Source organism: Rhipicephalus microplus, unplaced genomic scaffold, assembly GCF_043290135.1.
Source record: "Rhipicephalus microplus isolate Deutch F79 unplaced genomic scaffold, USDA_Rmic scaffold_21, whole genome shotgun sequence".
NCBI lineage: Eukaryota > Metazoa > Arthropoda > Arachnida > Ixodida > Ixodidae > Rhipicephalus > Rhipicephalus microplus.
Window position 1 is genome coordinate 10,557,105 of NW_027464594.1, and position 21,414 is coordinate 10,578,518.

General features: G+C 50.0%; 1 protein-coding gene across 2 annotated transcripts in view; it reads left to right on the forward strand.

The window, feature by feature from the left end:
* Positions 1 to 21,414, forward strand: part of LOC119179680 (LIM/homeobox protein Lhx1) — a 198,832-nt gene that overhangs the window by 109,251 nt on the left and 68,167 nt on the right. The window contains exon 1 of one of the 2 annotated variants that reach the window (XM_075883828.1): positions 20,024 to 20,276. The exons of the other annotated variant lie outside the window; for it this stretch is intronic. Coding sequence (XP_075739943.1) covers positions 20,036 to 20,276 — 241 coding nt within the window. The 5' untranslated portion in view covers positions 20,024 to 20,035. Of the gene's footprint in view, positions 1 to 20,023; positions 20,277 to 21,414 lie in introns of those variants that run through there. 2 annotated transcript variants of the gene reach the window in all.

Consider the following 21,414-nt stretch of genomic DNA (forward strand, 5'->3'; position numbering starts at 1 on the left):
TATTAGGTGAGTGCGCCACGGAACTGTTTAACAAGCTCAGTCTCGAGGAAAAGAAATAAAAATGACGAAGCTTCCACTACGCCGCGCAAGCCTTCAAACAGCTATACTGGACGATTTCGAAGACTAACCTGGTTGCTTGTATAGGTTGTTTGTAGGATTTAGCTATAGAAGCTGCACGTTGCTTCTAGATGGTTGCTAGGGCTTTATCTAGGTTATCCAAGGTTGCTTCTGTGCGGGCTAGCGTGAACAGTCAACTTTCACAGTCCAAAAACACGTGTGAGGCCTACGGGACGGCTCTATGTTCTCCCATAGTGGAGTACCAAGTACTAAAAATCGTTAATCACTTTTTCTAAACACACAGGTTGCTTCTACCTTGAATCTCAGCGCAGAGCTGTTCGAGGGAAACGACACTGCAGACAGTCGCAGACACGACACGTATGTTTGAACTCCAGAGACAGACACTCACGCTGAAACCAAGCGTTCGCACCCCTCATAGATCTGCGGGCACACCGTCGTTGGCGTGGGGCTTTCATCACCGTGGGGTCCTCTTGCAGTCCTCTTTCTTGTTCCTTAGCATTATATCGTTGTACACGTACTCGGGGTCTTCGGCTCGCTGCCATCGCTTCGTAGCCATTTGTTGCGGGGTGTCAACCGTTGCGTTCGTTATTTTTAGCGGGCTAGTGGCGTGTAGTGGGATTTACCCAGTTTTGTGGTACATACCAGATTTGGGGGAGGGGGGGAGGGGCGCACCACTTATATCTGTGTGAGATCTGGGCAGGCAGACGTGGTCTACTGTGATTTTGCGCTTCGTGTGCCATGGCAAAGAAAAAAAAAATTGGAGGCAAACGGGACCCCCATCCCTTCCCCCCCCCCCCCCCATCCCCTCGAGTGGACATGTGCCTGGCTCCGCCACTGGCACATACCCATTTTTGACGTGATTAGCATTCTGGTTCGTCGAACAAAAATTATTTGCTAAGCACCTTCGCTGTAAAAACGAAACAATCTCGGGCACGGCTGTGCCCAGGAATATTTTTCCGGTGGTGTTTTTGTGTAGGACGGCTAAAGTTTAATTGGCAACTGGTGGTTGGTGAAAAGGAACGTAAATAATTTAGTGTCACCCGAAAAGTTAAAGAAATAAAAAAAATTGGGGGTGTCATAACCCCCTCAACCTTCCTCTAGTTATGGACCTGATCTCGTGTATTTAGCCCGTTTCAGTCATGTTCAGAGCTATCGGCGTACGTGAGCAGTGTATATCTATACTATATAAGCTACCGGATAACACCTTTTCCATGTCACGAATGTCCACTAACATCAGATCACGGCCTTGTCACCTTCTCAGAGGCGAATACAGCGAGAAAAAGATTGCTACGGTTTATTTTCGGAGCCAGTCGGAAATTACACGGTGATTTCTTTAAGCCTAAAGGCAATACTTCTGCATGGCCGCTGCGTCAGTATCGCTCGGTGCGGCCTACAGCTAGTTTAGTGAAATCGCCGCTGGGCGGTTGTGCTAACACGCAGTGTTCGAAAAAGAGCTCTCTCTATGGCGTCATATGATGGCGCAGTTTCAGCTCCCCAGTATAGGACCTTTTATTATCAGTGAGAGGGAAAAGAGCGGCAACGGAGAAAACAGTACATAACCGCTTTCTTTAGGGCGTCAGAAACTGGCGTGACTTCCCTCATAGCGCAAGAAGCGGGGGCGGCATGGAGAGAGGCAGCGACAGAAAATCCCTGCAAGAGAGTTAAGCAAGGAATGATTCCCCACCAGACGAGGGAAGAAACAGCAGAAAGCTTAGATGCGCCACGAGGCACGGGCGGTCGTAAAACTGCCGGCCTCGGCGCGCGAGGACATACGAGACGACACGTGATCCCTGCACCCGAGACCCGCGGGACGTAAAAAAGGGGGGGAGGGGGAGGTTTCGTAGAGGGACAGAGAAAAAAAAAATAAGAACGCAAGACCTCCCAAGGGTGTCGCATCAGTCAGCGAGCTAGCCCGTCGTGGTCTGTTGTGAGGACAGGGAAATAAAGGTACACACACAGGAATACGAATAGGGATGCGGTCAGTGGGTGAGGAGTCTGTAAGGGAACGGGGGTCGCCGGGCGTGAGCCACCCGAAAACAAAAGGGGAAGAGAAAGCGGCGCACGGTCGTTGTCCATCGTGTGTGCGGCGGCACCACAAACAGTCAGCTTCGGAGGCGTCGGCGAGATAAAAGACCGGCGACAAGTGGCCCTGTCAACCGGCTGCTCCTACTAACTCCGCTTTCTAACCTCGTCTGCCGCTTCTCCTCCTTCTTCCTGCGGGATTCGGGAGCTCAGCTGCTGCCTTTTGCTGTGGTTCTGCCTCTTCCCGGTTGTTTCTGTTTGTCCCGTCGCTTCGTATCTCGGCGGTGCTTCTTTTGTCTTCCTCCCGTTGACGCCTTGCGAGAGCCGACGGCACCCTCAGGCCCCGGCCGACAAGGAGGCGAGGGCCTGCTCTCTTTTCCTTTCGGGTCGCTGCGCGTGCCGAGAAGGCAGCCGAGCGTGCTCGCGTGGGGTCTTGCCGAGGCTTGTCGATAGCAGCCCTGGGATCTTATCACGTTCGCACTTACTGAGCTCTCTTTGGGGAGTTTTCTATTTTTTGCCTTTAGGCGTCTCGTTGTTGCGTACGTTTCCGGCAACGAACAGCCGACTATGATGCGTCAGAATGTTGCGTTCCATACATTGTTGTTTACTTTTTATTTTATGGGATTCACTCTTTGGTTATTAATTAATATCAGAGGCCTGCATCAGCAGCCTCAGAACACGATAAAGTGCCCCCCCCCCCCTTTTTTTTGCTTGCTACAACTGCCGTTGACTGCCGTTTGTGACGCACCTTAATATCCTAGTAACAGGCCGGACATATAGGATAAGACGTTGAATGGTTCGGTTTTGTTTCTGCGCGTTTTGTCATACATTACAAGTAAAGTTCTTCCTGGATTGTGCGTCGTGTGCATACAATTTTTGATGTGCGTATCTTACGGCATACGCGAAGGAGTCGCCCAATATACTTGTGTTTACAAAGGTTCATGTATATACAAATTATAGGAGGTTATAATTTGTAGCCGACTGTCAACAGTCAGTAACAAGTCAGCGCCACCCCCAACGCGACCGATTCTAGTTACAATGACTCGCGTTGCCTGCGGGCACCGTATACACGATTCCTGTACTGATGGATTTCGCGTTGCCGTATACAGCTGCTGCTTGGCGTCATTGGTACGCAAACATTACACGTGCGCATCGAATGCTTAGTATACTGGCATCAAGCGTACTTGTGTATAAGCTTTGTATACTCATGCGAATAAATTGCATGGGAGCAATGGAAACACAATCGTTCAACGCTGTTTAATAGTTTTAACCAATCATAGAACTCGTCCTAGAGACAGCGAGAGGGTTACCATAATTTGGTCCAGCGGTTTGGGAAGCATGTTCCCGCCTTAAGAGCAGCGGGTCCTGGCAGCGTTTTCGGCCAGCTGGAAGACCCAAGTTGCTGTTCCGGATCCGAGCAAAGCAGTGCGGCTTCGCGCTGTTCGTCATTGACTATTTTGCGGCCCCGTCCAGACACGTTGGGCAAGCCCATTGAACGTGTATCATATCCTACTGTTCTCTGCATAACTGGCATTTGGCAGCGTATTGGCCGGAGCATTACTGGCTGTATACCACCGGAATTGGGATACTTGTTGGTTTGGAGATAACTGAAACTTTCATTGAGAACTTCAGTATGTGCGATGGACCTGCCTGGCTTTGTGTCAGACCCGGTGGTTGAGTTTACTTCTGGGCAGCTAAACGTAAAATTATAGCTAGAATCACGCTATCAGAGGAAGTGTAGTCGAAGCACAGCGTACTATCTTACGCATCGCAAGCTATAGACAATACGCGCGCAGCGGCAACTGAGGCCGAAGCCTGTCGATCGGCTTCGTTGGCCCTCGTTGCACGGATGCGGGGTGGGGCCGGCCTTCTCCGACGTCTGCGGTGATGCGCCCCATCGATCTCCCCGTGGGGGCCCCCGCTGTATGCGCGAGAGCGGCGGAGTCTCTGCGTGGTGAGAAACGATGATCGAAGGAATCACGGCTTCCGCGCCTCGCGCTCTTTCCCGGTGCTCCGCGGCTCCCACCGCGAAGACGGCCCACGGAAACAAAGGAGACGTGCAATACGGGGAATCCTGCTGCGGTCTATAGTTTGTTCGCCCATTTTTTTCTTGTTTTTAGTTTTTTGTTTGTTTTGATTATATATCTTCAGGTGGTTATACAGTGCCGTTACCGAAGCGCAGTGGACCGGGGCTGGAGCTTGTGCGATCGAATGCTCTACTGGCATACACTCGAGGAGATAAGCACGGAAGAATGGATTGCGACTTAAAGTTTAATAGCTGGCATTCTACTACAACGATTATTTAGATGTAGCAAAAAAGAGATGAGAGCGGAAAGGCGGGGAAGTTAATCAGAAGGAAATGTCGGCGATATGTCACCAATGGAGGGGCAGGTGAAGTGTACTAAACACGTACTTTTTTGGAACACAATTCTGAACATAGAAACGCAGTAAACTTGTAAGAGCTTCTGTTCTCCACATCTTATGGTGAATATGTCGCTTATGCAAAGAGAAGCAAGGAGAAGGCTGAAAAATATGGAGAATAAAGAAAAGAAAGAAAGAAGTAGATATCAGACAGGACAGGTAAGATATCAAAATAGGTAACTCTACTGCAGCTGACTATCAACGCGCTTGCAGTTTCCAGAAATCGTCGCCAACACATGCCACACTAGCAGAGAGAGTTCTCAAATTTCATCATCACATATTATCGCAGCAGACGGTGACGAAGCCATGCTCGCAGTCTCAAAGAAAACATACCCATACGCAAGAGAAAGATACAAACGTAGACGACACGCTGCAGTTGTTATTCTCACTGATCTTCCTGCATGATGCAACGAATTACTGTCCCGAAAAAATAACTGATCGGTGACAAATAGCTCAGCAAAACAGTGACCACTTAAGTTTTGTTTGTGTGCTTGTGTCTAAGTGCGTACGCTATAGACTAGTGAGTTGCGTACGTCATTACATTTTGGATATTTCGACATCAAAAGGAGCTAAAGTTCCTCCGGATAGCGACGTGTACAAGCACTAACCAAATATGGCCCGGAAACCTACAGCGTTGCGATGGTCTGAATACAACTCAATCGGAAATATACAGTACAGCCACGTGCATAAGTCGACGAACACACTCAGCAGTCGGCTCACTCGAGCTTCTGCGTCTGAGTGAGTCCGGTTCAGGAAAATTTCGAAGGATTTGAGTGCGAGTATAGATCTGGTTAAAGAAAACTATGCTCAGTCTCAGTCCGAGTTTACGAGCGCGAAGCGATAAACATATATCCTAAATGAGCCTAAGTGCCCATAAGCTCCATTCGTTTCCCGACCCTTTGGTCAGGCGTAGATTGGCACGGTATAAGCGAATATACGGCCGACATTTTGGAAGAGGTATGCATCCTGGTCCCTGCTGCGAAACAATAAAGCGATCGTGTAAGTCGATTCTTTGTTCGTTATTGTCAATCCTCAACCAATGAGCGGGCATTTTTGGTTGTCTGTGATGAGACGCCTTTAGAATATATAGCTAAAGCCACTTCATATCCTTCTCCTAGCGCCTACGTCACAGCACCACGACGGAGTTACTTCGTCGGTGCATTCGGAAAACGGCAGACAGCATAGAACGAATAGATTCGCAACGCGTGGTGAGTGCACCAATGAAAGCGCAGCAATGGACATTTCTGAGAATACGCCATCCGCGCCCGCCGTAGTGGGATGACGCCAACGAGAAGTGAAGATCTTCACAGTTGTCACCAACATGTGCACTGAGCTCTGCTCGTCATCCCCTGTATCGTCAGCGACTGGCGGGGTCACCCTCGGCTTTCCGTCCACTCGGTCTGCACACAGGCGCCGCACAGCTCCGGCGACGGTTTGAAATGGAAAGAGGGGCAAAGCACGTTTGCTGGCTGAAGTCTGGCCACCTCGTGTCGCCTGCCAGGGACATGCGCCGACACGGCGGGGCGGACAGGTCACGTGACCGGGCACCCGTGACAACTCTTCTCGGCGAGGCAGACAGCGCTGGCGCGCTACTCTCTGCGGGAAACCGCACGCGTCAACCGCCTGTCGGAAATCGGTGAGGATTATAATCCTCACCAGTATACGCTGCTGCTCGGAGAGGCAGGCGCATCACTGCACACAAAAGAGCCACAGTGCGGTAACGGGAACATGGCGAAGGGGAGAAGTACATGTGAAAGTGGGGAAGGGAAAAAGGGCAGGGTATTCGAGTGCCCGCGGGTTTCCTCGCTCTAGCAAAACCTGTGCGTGCAAGCTGTTTCTATTGCGGCATGAGAAACTGTACCGGCCACGATGCGCGCGAGTATGTGGTACATGCGCAGAACCTCGTTGATACGTTTCTGAAAAAACAAAAACAAGGAAAACAAACGTACGATCCAGGAAAAGGTACGATCCGAATAGGGTTAGTTTTGGTTTCGCGATTGGGAGCGTAGGAGCCGGAATATCGTATTAAGCGGGAACGTATCAACGAAGTTCAACTGCCCAGCATTCGCCATCGTGAAAACGTTTCAACGTTTCCGCTGAATTTGGGTTCGGGAACAATTGTGATACGGTCGGATTACATCATTTTTGCGCCTCAAATCGGTCGCAGAGGGAAACGATTTATCCTATCGAGACATTCGGGGCTCACATAGCGAACGTGAATCACGAACTAATGTAAAGCGAAATTTCGGCTCTGTGATAAAGAACTAAGAGATGAATGTAATGGTGCTGATGAAGGCGGCTACGTGTGCCGCCGGTCGATATAAATGTGAAACAAACACACCTTATTCAAATAATAGGATAGCATCATGTAGAAGTAAGAAAAAAAAACTGGAAATTGGGATTTCCGAATGTTTCAGTAGCGGCAGTTCTCTTGTTGTTGAGTCTAATTACTCTAGGGATCTAACTTTGACTTATAATATTTTGGTGTCAACTGCATGGTTTCTGACAAGTTACGGCGGATCGAGCAGGTCTTTTCTGTCCCCTTCGTCCATTATGCAACCACAACTACATTTCAGGATGAATTGGGACCAATCCTGAATGCGCGCCTGATAGTGTTGAAGGCCACAGTCATAAAATAAATAAAAAAAAAAAGAATGCACAGCATTTGCGATTGGCTCGTCGCGCGTTTTGTGCGTGGCTCGCTGCCATGAAGTGAACGGTGGTATTACAGAATATGTTAATTCGCCAAAACTGGTTTTACGAATGCAGTATAACGAAGTGTGCTCACGTGACAATTTTCGGTAAGTTCACGTCATCGCTATTCATCCACCCGCCACAGGCGTGACCGCAATACAAAACATCACCATACGTGTGACGATGCGGGTATAGTGTATAAGTCATAGATGATTCATTATTACCTTCTTACGCAGTCGTTAATTACAAAAGGAGGCCCCGAGCGCAGAGCGTATACTCGCAGGGCGTGCGCTAATCGACGAAAAACGGTGTCGTCGAAAAACGACACCGCCACTGGTATCCTACCACGGTCAACTGTGGGCCACGCCAGACGAGTATGCAACATTTGCGTGTAGCATACGTCGTGCCAGCACACCCAAGTACCACTACTCTGACTGTGTGTGCGTTGACGCAAACGGTGCAGTTGTACCTACCACACGCTACATCAACACGGTATAGGGACCAACGTAGCTTAGAAATGACCATGGAGGGGGGTGGCATCACGTCGTGGGGCACAGTACACGAGTCTCCTGCCCCCTCCTGCCCCACCCTGCTGGAATAAGAGAGAGAGAGGAGAGTCCCGTGTCGCGCGCCGCAGGGTACCTCTCATTGAGCATTCAGCGGCGCCCCGGGCGGTCTATTCAGCTGCTGTGGGCCTGCGCTCGGGGTTCGACGTGTTCCTCCTCCTTTCACATTTACACGCTATACCGTCCCCCTCCCCCCCCCCCCCCGCCGCCCCCACGTCATCCTGTTCTCCTTGGCGCTGATGTGCGGGCGCGTGTGCTGGAGACAGGCGACGCGTACAACCTCACGTCAGCGTGAAAGCAAAGGCGCCGGGGACAAGGGAATGGGAGGCGGTGAAGCAGTAAAGCACCCCTCCCCCAATACTCCTCCTCAACGTGGTTCGTCCCGCTGAGCGCTGCAGGGGGTGCAAGGGTAAAACAAAAGAAGGAGGCGCCCGCGTATACCCTTCGCCGTGAAAACGGCTGCGCCCGAGATGCATGCGCGAACGTAGCGTACGTGCGCGCTTGTTGTTTTTTTTTTTGTATACGTGGGCCACTACATGTCATCCGCGATTTTCATGTGGGGGGGGGGGGGGGGCAAACGATGTTACGATGTATACATATATACGTATACGCTTGCCGCTGCTTCTATGTAACTTGTAAATCGCCACACTTCACGGGCGAATCCGTCAGGCATGTTAATCTTTGCACGTTTGTAAGTTAAGACGGCGCAGAAATACGCTGCTACATTTGAGACCCCTCTCACAGAGAGGTATGCTGCAGAACGAGATGTAAACGTACAGTTCACTCACGGAACGACGAAACGCCATGCATGTTTCAAGGTATGTTGACGCTGCTCTTTAGTCTTTCGCCAAGCCAACATTGCGCGCACGTATGCACTGGTTGGGCCCTTGAGCCCGATCCACACGTTCTCTCCCATACCGTCTCTCTCCTTCTGCCTACAGCGCTACGCTGCCGCGTACGTTTTGACCCAACACGCACACATTGGCGCGTTCCGGAGGATCACCTTGAACCGGCGGTGGCGGCTGTTGTTGGTGGTGCCGCTTGATTTATGGACAAGAGCCACGACTTGGGAGCCCGATGGCTGCCGCACGCTTTCCCGAACTCCTCTCGTTCCACCAGCCCTCCTGTTTTTTTGTCTTCTGTTGGTTTTGTCTCTTTCTTCGGCAAAACCGCGCTTGGTTGGTGTGCCGCGACCACCGCATGCCGCACCGCGCAGCTGACCCTCCGTGGCTTCCACGCTCGTCGTGACGCCCACTGCGATCGACTCCTTCCGAGAATGTCGTGAGCGGAGGGCAGAACCGTTCCCCCGACGTCCATACATCCTTTGAAGTTTTTGTTTATTACCATTAGCGTTTTCTACCGCTCAACTCGCGCTTTATCTTTTACCTGTCATTAGTATATTCCTCCTCTCCCGTTCGCCTCATGCCTCATCCTGTCAGGAATATCGCCGGCGTATTTACTTGTGTACGCGCGGTCTTTTCTAATTCTATATTTCTCCGACCTTTGTCTGCCTACTCTGTTCCCTCTTTTATGGTCTCTCTAGGCAGCAACACTTCATCGACAGCTTGATCTGAAGCTCAAACGCGTAATTGATTGATTGATTGATATATGGAGTTTAACGTCCCAAAACCACTATATGATTATGAGAGACACCGTAGTGGAGGGCTCCGGAAATTTAGACCACCTGGGGTTCTTAAACGTGCACCCAAATCTGAGCACACGGAGCTACAACATTTCCGCCTCCATCGGAAATGCAGCCGCCGCAGCCGGGATTCGAACCCGCGCCCTGCGGGTCAGCAGCCGAGTACCTTAGCCACTAGACCACCGCGGCGGGGTCAAACGCGTAATGGTTTTACTAATCTGATGATTTCACTAGGGCTATCGACTCCGACCTCCCCTTTCGACATACACGTCAATCAAAGGCACGCGCATGACGTGATCTTTCTGGGGGGGCGATCGCCAGACCATTTTGGTTTATTTTATTCCTCTATGCTCATTAAGCTATCGTGCTTGACACATGAATCCGAGTCTCTCGCGTGCAGCAATTAACGAATACAATGGCAATGCAAAAATAGATTGAAGAAACACTCAGCCCAACTTCATATGCGTGACTGTACAGAAATAGGTACTTCATAATTGTATATGTATAACGATGCACACATTACGCCCGATTCTTTTCCTAAGCTATTGCGTAAGATGTGTGCACAGAGTTCATTTGCGTGTGGAACTGTGTGGGAACGAATTGACCATATTTTTGCGGTGAGCTATCGTGAATATCGAAGCTGATTGGATTCGTTGAGTTGTGACGTTACACACGAAGAGCAGCCTTGAATGGAGATCCGAATTTCGCGAGCTTGCGGGGCCTTTTACGATGCATACGGTCAAAACAGCAGCGCGCCCGTCCCACGCGGTACGCAACTATCCCTGGACTTGAAACAAAGCGTTTGTACGTGAGTATTTCACCTTGTGTCCTTGCTGGGTTCTATAAAGACATAGAACGGGAGTCTGCAGGAGATCCTCCCCCCCCCCCCCCCTTCCTCAAGCGGTCATCAAAGGTTAACTAAACGTGCGAACATTGGTTACCCGAATCCGGTTCATATATGCGTGGAGATACTGCCTTGTGCATCCACCTGACGAAATTATCATAAAAGCAATGAAAAACAAAACAAGAGATGCTTTACGTTCGCAACACATCATTCCGTGATGAAAGCGGCATGAAAAGCAATCACCACCACCGAGCTGTATTTCTTTTTTCCGGTGGACAAAGCCAGATAGGAATGTGTTGGGTAATAGCGCCGCCAACGCTTTGCCGAAGCGAGTGATTTGAAAATCACCGTGAAATCGCTCTAATATCGCCGGACAGCACTGCCGTGTTTGCTGAATTGCCTGGTGGCCAGCACTCGTTTCTTTTATATAAGCCTTGCGTGGTTCAGCCGTCAGCACCGGCTCACGAAACAGACGTTATGCAGAGTTGTATAGGCGACCGCGGAACCAAGCACACATATATATAGTTTATACGCGAAGGACAACCGTGTACGAATTCGAGTGCAGCGATCCCGGAATGGTTGAAGTGTACGGGAGAGGAGGCAGAGGAGAGAAACCGAGTTAGGCGGATGCGCAGGCCTTCGAGGGCCACTCGCGGAACCGGCGCGATCCCCTCAGAGGAGGCTCGAAATCTCGGCACGGATGCCAGCTGTCATCGCCGTCCATCCGTCCGCGAGCTGCCTTTTCCTCTCTGTCTGCCGGGGCGGCAAACCTCTTTATGTTATTTTTGTTTTTGCACACCATCTCTCTGTGTATGTCTAAGGAAAATAAAAAAAAAAAACGTGTGGAGGTGCCGGAGACCTCTGACCCTTTCTACGGAGCCGCCCGTCGGTCAGACTGGCATCTAAACCAGACGCCGTTCGAACGCAGGAAAGCGCCCAACGCACAGCGGCGCTGCGCGCTCTCACGTGGGGCACGCGACGCGTGAAAAGCGAGTGAGGCGCCCTCTCTGCGGGATGCAACACGCGCGCTGCGTGCAGTGTGTCGGTGTCGTGGAGGGTAGCACGAGGAAAAGGTCACGTGGCATGAGGCTGAATGCCTTGGACGCCGCGCCGTGAACCACTAGATCTGCGGGACGAAGAAGAAACGAGACCGCTTATGCAAAAGGTGCTGCGTGTTTTGAAGGTACCGTGTACATATTCGAGACGGAAGAAAGAGAGACGGATCTTGAAGTGACGCGCGCGTGCTTGCGTCAGATCCACAACCTGCACGGACCGACACGTTCACGTCGGACTTGGTGGTGTAGTTACACACGTGCATATAATTACGGAAAGGAAGTACTGGCAAGCTGCAGACGTGTTACAAATGCCCGCGCTAAGCAGATTTTACATCGAGAGAGAGGGCGGCGAACTTGAGGCCTGCACGTGTTTCGCCGCAGGCGACGTTGCGGCTTTTGTGCGCTCGGTGAAGTGTAGGAACGAAGATTACATAAAAGAAAGATGTGGGGGAAAGCGACCAGGGTAGCCGCTCCACGTGACAGTGAAACGCCGTCGCCGCCTCGGGCGCTGATCTTCGCACTGTACACAGTACGGGAACTGCCCGGACAATGAGAACGGAGAAAAAAAAAGTCAACAGATCACCTGAGGCTTCTTTCGCGAACATCCAAAAACTATAACCACAAAGTAACCAGCGCCAGTGTCGATATTCCCAGTAGTATCGCACGGAACGTGACGTAAGAGATGAATACGAATGAATGAATGGAAGACAATGAGAAGTCCATGAGAAATAAAAATGTGCCGTCAACGTAACCTCCAGATATCCGTTACTTGTACAGTGACTGACCGGCAATGCCATGCACTCGATGACGTACCTAGATACAGGTTCTCCTATAGGTGTGCTGCATCTATCTATCTATCTATCTATCTATCTATCTATCTATCTATCTATCTATCTATCTATCTATCTATCTATCTATCTATCTATCTATCTATATCCATCTATCTATCTATATCCATCTATCTATCTATATCCATCTATCTATCTATATCCATCTATCTATCTATATCCATCTATCTATCTATATCCATCTATCTATCTATATCCATCTATCTATATCTATCCATCTATCTATATCTATCCATCTATCTATATCTATCTATCCATCTATCTATATCTATCTATCTATATCCATCTATCTATCTATATCCATCTATCTATCTATATCCATCTATCTATATCTATCCATCTATCTATATCTATCCATCTATCTATATCTATCCACCTATCTATATCTATCTATCTATCTATCTATCTATCTATCTATCTATCTATCTATCTATCTATCTATCTATCTATCTATCTATCTATCTATCTATCTATCTATCTATCTATCTATCTATCTATCTATCTATCTATCCATCTATCTATCCATCTATCTATCCGTCTATCTATCCATCTATCTATCCATCTGTCTATCCATCTATCTATCCATCTGTCTATCCATCTATCTATCCATCTATCCACCCATCTACCCATCTATCCACCCATCTATCTATCCATCTATCCATCCATCTATCTATCCATCTATCCATCTATCTATCTCTATCTATATCTATCTATCCATCTATCTATCCATCTATCTACCCATCTATCTACCCATCTATCTATCCATCTATCTACCCATCTATCTATCCATCTATCTACCCATCTATCCATCTATCTATCTATCTATCCATCTATCTATCCATCTACCTACCCATCTATCCATCTATCTACCCATCTATCCATCTATCTACCCATCTATCCATCTATCTACCCATCTATCCATCTACCCATCTATCCATCTATCTATCCATCTATCTATCTATCTATCTATCTATCTATCTATCTATCTATCTATCTATCTATCTATCTATCTATCTACCTAATCAACACAAACATATCGCACTACCAAGTGCTTGTCGAACACGCGTAGTACTTGCATCGCGCGGGGGTTATGCACGTGCACTGCAGACTGGCGGCCAGTCATTCACGCTGCGAACGAACTGTGTGGACGGCGCCACTTCTCTGTCTCACGTTCCTCTCACCTTCAGTTGAAGCGCACGAGCTGAGCTCGAGCCGCCAGCCGGTCTTTGATCAGACGGAAACGGTGAAGCGAGGAAGCGGGGGAGAGCCTCGGCCTGCATCTGATTCGGTCGTGCCAGGCTGGGCCCATCGTGCACACGGCACACACGTGCCGTCCACGCACTCACGCAGCTGTCACAAATGCGCACGACAGAGCGCGGCCTTGGCGACCCGCAACGCCACCGCGGTCCACGCACCGCACACGCGTCCCGTCACGCCGAGCACCACGACGGGACCCCCGCGGTGACGACGGCCACGACGGGGCACACGTCGAAGTCGCGGGGCCCGCGCGTGCGAGGCTTCGGATGGTTCGACCGAATCCCATCGAGGGTTTTCCCTTCGCGAGGCTCCGTGGGCTCGTAGGAGGCTCGAGTTCAATCTAAGCCACTGGTGAATGGCCGGCATTCTGCCGCAGTTACTCCTGGGTGCACCAACGAGGCCTCGAATGTTATTCGCGAATACTCTAAAGGGATCAGCCAGCGTAAGCGTGCGCAAGATTGTCCTTTCGAGGGAGGGGGTGCAAGAACCGTAGCGCCCCCTCCAACCACGTGAGAGCAAGGAAGATACTCTGCCCCCCCCCCCCCCCCTTATCCGCCGGTGCGCATACCTTTAAGAGGAGAAAATAAAAAGCGTTGGTTGGCAATACATACAAAAAGAGCCGCCTGCGTGACCTTACCTTCGCTCCCCCCTCTCTAACAAGGGTTGGCTTCACATGAAAGTAGATACACTATAAGCCCCGTTCTGAGCTAGAATATAATAAATATGAAACGCAACCGGCTATTCCAGGAATAAGTGTAATCCTGATGAAGAAGTTATTTTAGTTACCGATGTGTTTTGATGTTAGGCTAATGAATTTTGTGGGACACAGACACAAGTTCTTAAGGTAACAAGCATCTTTATACCTTTCAATAAAAGGCATAGAGACTGTATGTGTTTAAATATGAAGGAAAAAAGGTTATCCAAAAGTTGCGGAAAGTACAGCGCCCACTTCTGAAGCAAGGTGCTTTAGATAGCAGTTCTGTCATTATACCAAGAAACTGACAAAAAAATGGCAATGGAATAGCCCTCATCTTCGCTGGCGATGTTTCCCGATAGCGGTCTCGTACAACGCCCACCTGTTATAAAAAATATGATTCGTCGCAGATAGCTTCACCTCAACAAGAGTGTCAGTGCGGAGAAGCCACCTACAGTTTTGTTTCTTTTTTTAAATGTAGTGTAGAGAACAGAAGCGTTGAATAGCGTAATTCATGGCCGTGGTTTCATTTGATCTTTTTAATGACGCCTATAAGGTATGAAAGCACAAGTTAGTTGAGCGTAGTTATCGCACGGTAGAACCTCAGCTATCTGTATGTAGGCCTGGAGCCGCACTCAATTGATTACAGCGCCAAGGTATCCGGCGCTACGTATATATTATTGCAGGACACAGTGTGCCGCGACGCAGTGACAGATGCAATTGCACCGTGATGTTTTTCTTTGTATTTTTTGTGTTTAATAATAACAAACCTATGAGGATGACGGCCTCAACGACGCAGTCAGGTGACAATCCGTGCGCGCCTGAAAATGGCAGACGAGAGAAACAGAAGCAAGGTACTACTGGTAAGGCGCTTCGTCACGTTACTTGAAATATGAATACGAGTTTGATAGATCTTATTATTGAAAGTAGTTGCCAAAGAACAGCCGAAGGCGAACTATTTTACATCACAGACAATATACGTAGCAGGCGGCGACACGTCACAATCGCTTTACAGTGGCTCTTTGATTATCGCTTCTCGATCAAGAGTCATACCTATGTGGAAAGTGAATCGACGCCTGTCATTATAGTGTCGCGAGAGCAAGGTTTCCAGCTCCAGTATCTTCTCAGGAAATTTGTGCAAAACCAACTCCTGCTTCTTTTTTAAGTCTTTCTTTGTACTCTTCTACCTTTGGGTTTGTTTCTCTGGCCATTACAGAGCTTCGGCTCTAGACTATAATGGAATGTAGGATAAATCGTGTTTTCCAGCCTGGGACAGGCGCCTACACGCTGCATTTTACGGCTCACAAACCGAGCAGTCAAGGTCGCCCCGTTCGGGATTAGAAGGGGAAAGCTTACTAGGAAAAGCGTCTAGCGGGAGGCAGGTCCGGCGCCACCGTCTGAGTCTAAGCCATTGTTAACAGGCACGCGTGTCATTGAGAATGACATGGGGACGCGACCACTTAGCCTGACCGAGACATAGTGGCGGCAGGTAAACGACCATATTCTCTCGCGCTGTTGTTAGGATGTCGGGGCGCCTCGCTGTCGCATGTCCACCTGGTAAGCAATGGTGTACCCATCGCCCTTAAGGACGCTTCTAGAAAGCAACAGTTAATGGAAGAACTTACGGGGTCCGAGCGTGGGAACGGCCGCCGACGGTAGTCGACCGAAGGAAGCAGCACGGCCTGGTATGGGAGAGAGTGTCACGTGCGGAGGACCTTTCCCTTTGCGTGTTTCATTTTGGTAAGGAGGTTTTTACAAATGTAGTGCCTTTTATGAAAGTGTTTCTGTGATTGGTTGTGATGCTGCGAGTCCCAACCTGTGATTGGTTTTTGTGAAGACTCTTTGTTCGACCAAGGGCTAAAAAGAGGATGTTTGAACTTGAAAAGAGAGCGGAGTCGGGGTCAACGGCGGATCTCACCACCGGAGACCAGCTATGCGGGCCGAGGGGTATGCCACCATTTTCTATGTTTTGTCTTTGTAACCCAGTGCATTTTGTAACTTGAAGTTGTGTTAGCTAAATAAACCCCCAATGAGTGCTCCCCGAATTCATCGTGTTGACTTCTCATCGATTGCCTCCGCGGAGTTTCAACAACACTTATTCGTCTCCCTGGTCGTCTGATGCGCCTAACTTGAACAACCCCGACGTTTCGCTACAATAGACTGATTACTATAAGTTGATGAACGACCATTTGTATATAGAATTTCATTCGCCCCCTCCTGCTTGGTTACTGGAACGGGGAGGCGTGCAAAAAGGCCGCCCATTTAGAGTAGGAATATGCCATTACGCAAGTGCCCTATATGCACATGCACGCACGCGCAGAGTGAAAGGCATGCCGGTACTTTTCGACATATATCGACATATGTGCGCGCGCATTACTGAACACAAGCAATTAAAACACGTGCACCGACGTTAGAACCACACGCGCACACCACAAGTACACAGAAGTCGGGGCGACACATCGCCGGCGGCTGGGCGGAAGGAAGAGGTCGGAGGAAGCGCGTCCCATTTCCTCCTCTTCTTCGCGGTGCACACGGAAGCCTTGGCGGCGTGCGTCCAAGTGGCGCGCAAATTGCAGGTTGCCGCCGCGCGTCGCCCCTCCTCGCCAGCCCCGCGCATGCACCATACCCCGAAATTACGGCGGGCCCCGCAGCGCCGATGGGTCCTCCGCTCGACAGCGCGCGTAATCTGGTAGACGACGCTGCCAAGCTTTTCCTTCTTTCCGTATATCTGGATCCCTCCTCTGCTCGCATCCCTCGGCGCAAGCATCTATACGATGGAGGAGAGGGCGCGATGGACGAGAGTGGGTCGAAATGCTTCTTCCTACGCGACGCCTACTATAGTTCGCGGCCGATAGGCCCTTTCCAACCTATCTATCAATACGGGGCCGGTAGGGGTGTACGAGCGCGAATTTTCTGGCTTCCACTCGGAGGCTGCCGGGCGCACGCAACGTGACCACGTACACACCGCTGCGGGCGTGGCTGACCTGTTGCGCCTGCGTCGCCGAGGCTGCGGCGTGCGCGCGTGTTGTTGCGTAAGCCTGCCCTGTGTGTGGCGGTGAGACAATGCTTACTCCTAAAGGAAACCCATATTGCAAGGTCGCGTGGGGTGTACCCAAATGTTCGACAGTTTGCTTCACGCCAGCGAAAGTATAAGAAATTAAAGGTTTTCTCGCGAAACACACAACGATGCTTGATATGGCTACATGCATATTACCAGCCTCTTGAACCAGGTGCGTCTGCGCTTGACGAAAAGAACGAAGAGCTCTCCTCGATTTTGCTTTGAGCTGAACGGGTCAGCAATGCATCCGTAGTTGTGAATATATCTTGTAAGCAGTCGACTGGGGAAGCAACTCGTCATTCACTTAAAGGGACCCACAACCAATTTTTATGGTATTCGTTTTCTTGAGTGTAACGGGAAGCTTAATTGTGAGAGCTTGTAGTCACGGTATAGTAATGGAGAAAACACCATAGAACATTTATAATCAGAATTTTTCAATTTGTGGCGATTATGCAGTCTTAAGGAGACATACTGCAAACAGTGGATGCGATCGTGATAGCGATTATACGCCAGGGTAACGCCAGCAGTGAAGAAAAGTGAAACCCTAAGTGCAGACACGTAAAGTTGTATTTGTTAAGCCTGCAGTCCCGCGACCACTGCTTTCTAGCGGGCTAAATTACAATATGAGAGTTACAGCACTTTCCCGGGGCTTCGTATGCAAATACCGTGTATAAGTGCACAGGTAGTTTTTTTCGAATTTAGTCAAGTCGAGCCAAGACAAGTCTTCGAAAACGAAACTGCACGTTTACACTCTTTCAAGGACCGCTATCAAGTACTGCCAGAGCGACATGCTTCGACGAACGACAGCGGTATCGACTTATCTGACGGAGCTTCACCATCGCCACCACCAGCAGCAGCACGCACGAAGTGGTACCGATTCTCCGCAGAGCAAGAGATGGACGGCATTTCACGTGCCGCAGCGACAGGCTCGCGTGATTCTTCCAACGCGCCCGACGCGACGGGAATCGAGCTACGCTGAAAACGCTGCGCGGTCGCGCGCATGCGCAAACTGCACCCGTTTTCCCGCAGAGGCCACGAAAGCAGCGCCGCTTTCTATGCTCTGCATCTTGTAATCCACAAGGAAACAAACAAAATTTAAACAGTAAAATATATATTTGAAATTTAGGTCCTTATTTTGGGGCCCTTTAAATAATCATAGCAAAGTTATTAGGACTTCATATTTGTGGTTCACAGCTCTTGCACTAGGGGTGCGACACACCGGTTTTGGTTACTTTTGAACGCGATTTAAAAATATAAATGCTACTCAGATCGCGAAACGTATGCTTTCACATGTCACCATATTTCACGCCCCCCCCCCCTTTTTTTTTTTCGCCGGTATCTAATCACCCATTCTGGCCAGTTGTTGGTTCCTTTAACAGTGTCTTACTTAAATGGGTTGCAGTACACGCTCACAAAGTTTACGCACATAAAGAGTTACGATGAGGAAATTTATCGTTAAAGCGAATCGCCCAGTAAATTATCATGTTCTTTTGCGAAAGTATTACTCTGGCTATGTTGTTGATACGGATGGGCGCTACAATATTTGTTGCGGGGATTCCCTTCTTCTACGCCGCGGCTGGAGTTGGTTGCTGTGGCCTAATAAAGCGCGCGTTTTCACCAACGCCAAGAAACCCGGCTGCGGCTGCATGTAGTTATTACGTCAGTGATTGGCGCTGGCGTCACTTCCGGTGGGAGAAGCCATGCACCTGCTTTCTAGTCTTGGCTTTTGCGGGCGAGAGCCGAGTGTGTGCTTTCGCCTACCTAACCATGAAACATATTGCGTTAATCATTAAAATTACAAGATACAGAGCACGATCGAAAAATTGCGGGAGGACGTGTTAAAAAAAAAAACACATCAAGCGTTCGTGAGTTACGCTTCACTTGAGCAGCGTCTGTCAAGGATGATATCACATGTCGTACTAGCTCGGTTCCTAAGTCATTGACAACTCACATTTTGGGCACGAATTTTCACTAAGCACGGAGATGCACGATGGACAACTACTTAAGTTGGGAAGTAAACAGGAGCTGTCCTGCAGACGCTTAACGTTCTTCGCTGGCAAGAATAATTCGCTGTACGACGTAGTACACAAATAGCCCAGTGTGTGACCTTTAAACTTCTCCTTTCTCGCGTACGCGGACCAGTGCTTCGGGTCTCACGGTCAGTTTCGCGTCGTGCCAGGAATGGCCGTGCAAAAGAAAGGGGCGAAATAATAACAAAGAGCGATGCGGTTTATGCTGCTCGGGTAGGAGAACGCCGTCGTTCGGCTTGAAGCAGCGCGAGCGGCCGGTGGCCGGCTCGAGCCCGAAAGGCGCTCCATAAATCTTCCGGCTGACCTCCCCACCCTCGCTTGTCCGATGCTACGGGCCGAGAAAAAACCGGCCGCCCCTAGGGATAGAACAACGCAGCCGCGACAGCGCCATCTTATGCCAGAAAGAAGAATGTATAAAGAAGAATATCAACGCCGAAGAAGGAGTAGGGGGGACTGCGAAGATCGACGGCCATTTCCTCCGGGGCTGCAGCTTCTAGAGAAAAGATGACGATAGCGAGAGCAGCAGGAAGGAAGATGATAGAATAAAAAAAATAAAATCAAGATTGTGATCGAGAAGAAGAAAGGAAGCAGCGAAATCGGCTAAAAGCGGGTCGACTAGCCGGCCGGCGCTGGTTTGGCGAGTATTAAGCGAAGGGAGGGAGTGTACGATTAAGGAGCAGCAAAAACAAGAATAACAACAGCAAGACGCACGGCTGCCGCTCATCAAGGAAAGAAAGAAAGGAAGAGAGAAAGAAGGGTCACTGCTTAGGTTGTGCACCGCCTTCTGCTTCTGGTGGCAGGACGGCCGCGCATAACACAGGACGACATGAGGGGGGATGGCAGCAGCGGCATAGATGGGACGCCGCCGATCAACAAGCGCTGTTTAGAGCAGCAGCGACGGTGGCAGGAAGTCGGAGTCTGGGGTGTGCGCGCTTCCAATGAACGCAGGGAGAAAGAAGGAGTCCCAGAGCCGCGACGACTCCGCCTGTCGTGGTGCCGAGGGCGGCTCATCTTTGCGCGCACGCATCAACATTGGCGGCGGCGGGGCACGATGACGGCAGCACCTTGTAAGTGCGCCTGCTTGTGTGTGTCTTGAGGGGAGGGGGTGCTTCTTGCGAGACCGGGCTTGGCTGGTCACCCCCCGAAAGAGCTGACCGCTTCTCGATGGGCGGGACGCATTCGCCCGTCGCATGCCTCGTGGGCCCCCGCGAAAGATTACGCGAGCGGCAGCAGCAGCTTGGGGCGGCGGCGATGGCTTCGGAAGGACCCTGGCACGTCAACTAGTCTCTGGCTCGCGTGCGTGCTAGCTTGCGGGCGATACGTGCGTCTTTGTGTGTTTGCTACGCACACGCACTCACTCCTAATGTTACCTCTCCCTCCCAGCCCTTCGTCATTATGTCGCTCTCGCATCTGCTCTTGGTAATGTTCGGCACCGTCAGAGGTGGCCGGGCGCAAACAAAGCTTACAGCAGGATGGGCCTCCCAAGTGTTCAGGCACTGCAGCAGATACAAACGGAGGCGGGTTGGACGACCGACTCCGTTGGTTCGGATTCAATTTGGCGAACCATGTTTCTTGTGTGATGCTGCTTTGTATCATGCATTCATTTTGGTCGGCGAAGGAACGGAAACTGACCTTGCGTAGAAATTGGCAACTGGCTTCAAGGCGTGGGGCTATTGGATCATTGAGATTAGTTGTCTCGTCTCCTGTTTCCTTTCCCATTTTGTATTCGCTTTCTCCCCTCACACCTCTTTCAATGTAGGGTAGAAAACCGGGTGTTACCTGCTAAGCTCCCGGCATTTTTTCCCTCTCAATCTCACTTACCCTGGCTTTAAAGGACATGGCTCTCCACCGTTGTCCATTTTCCCAACGTTCGCGACGCCGGCATAGTCCAGTTGCAATGCATGGTTTTTCTCGGCTTGTTAACACTGTGACCGAGTACTAGCTATCAGGAGTGCGTCAGTCATCAGCACCAGAAAACCCACGAACAGCATATAACCTTGATCCCACGGCAGAAGGCGTCCTGAGGTTTCTCAAGACGCCTCCATTTTTCGAGAGCTATACTTGGTGCGTACATTTTGTAGCTCACTCGTCATCCGTGTGACCATAGCTAAAAAAAAAAAAAAACAGAAGCGCCATGCCTGAGTGGAACACGAAGCGCAATTGGAACGAAAGCTGGAAGAGCGGCCTTTGTAGGAGACCGTTGTA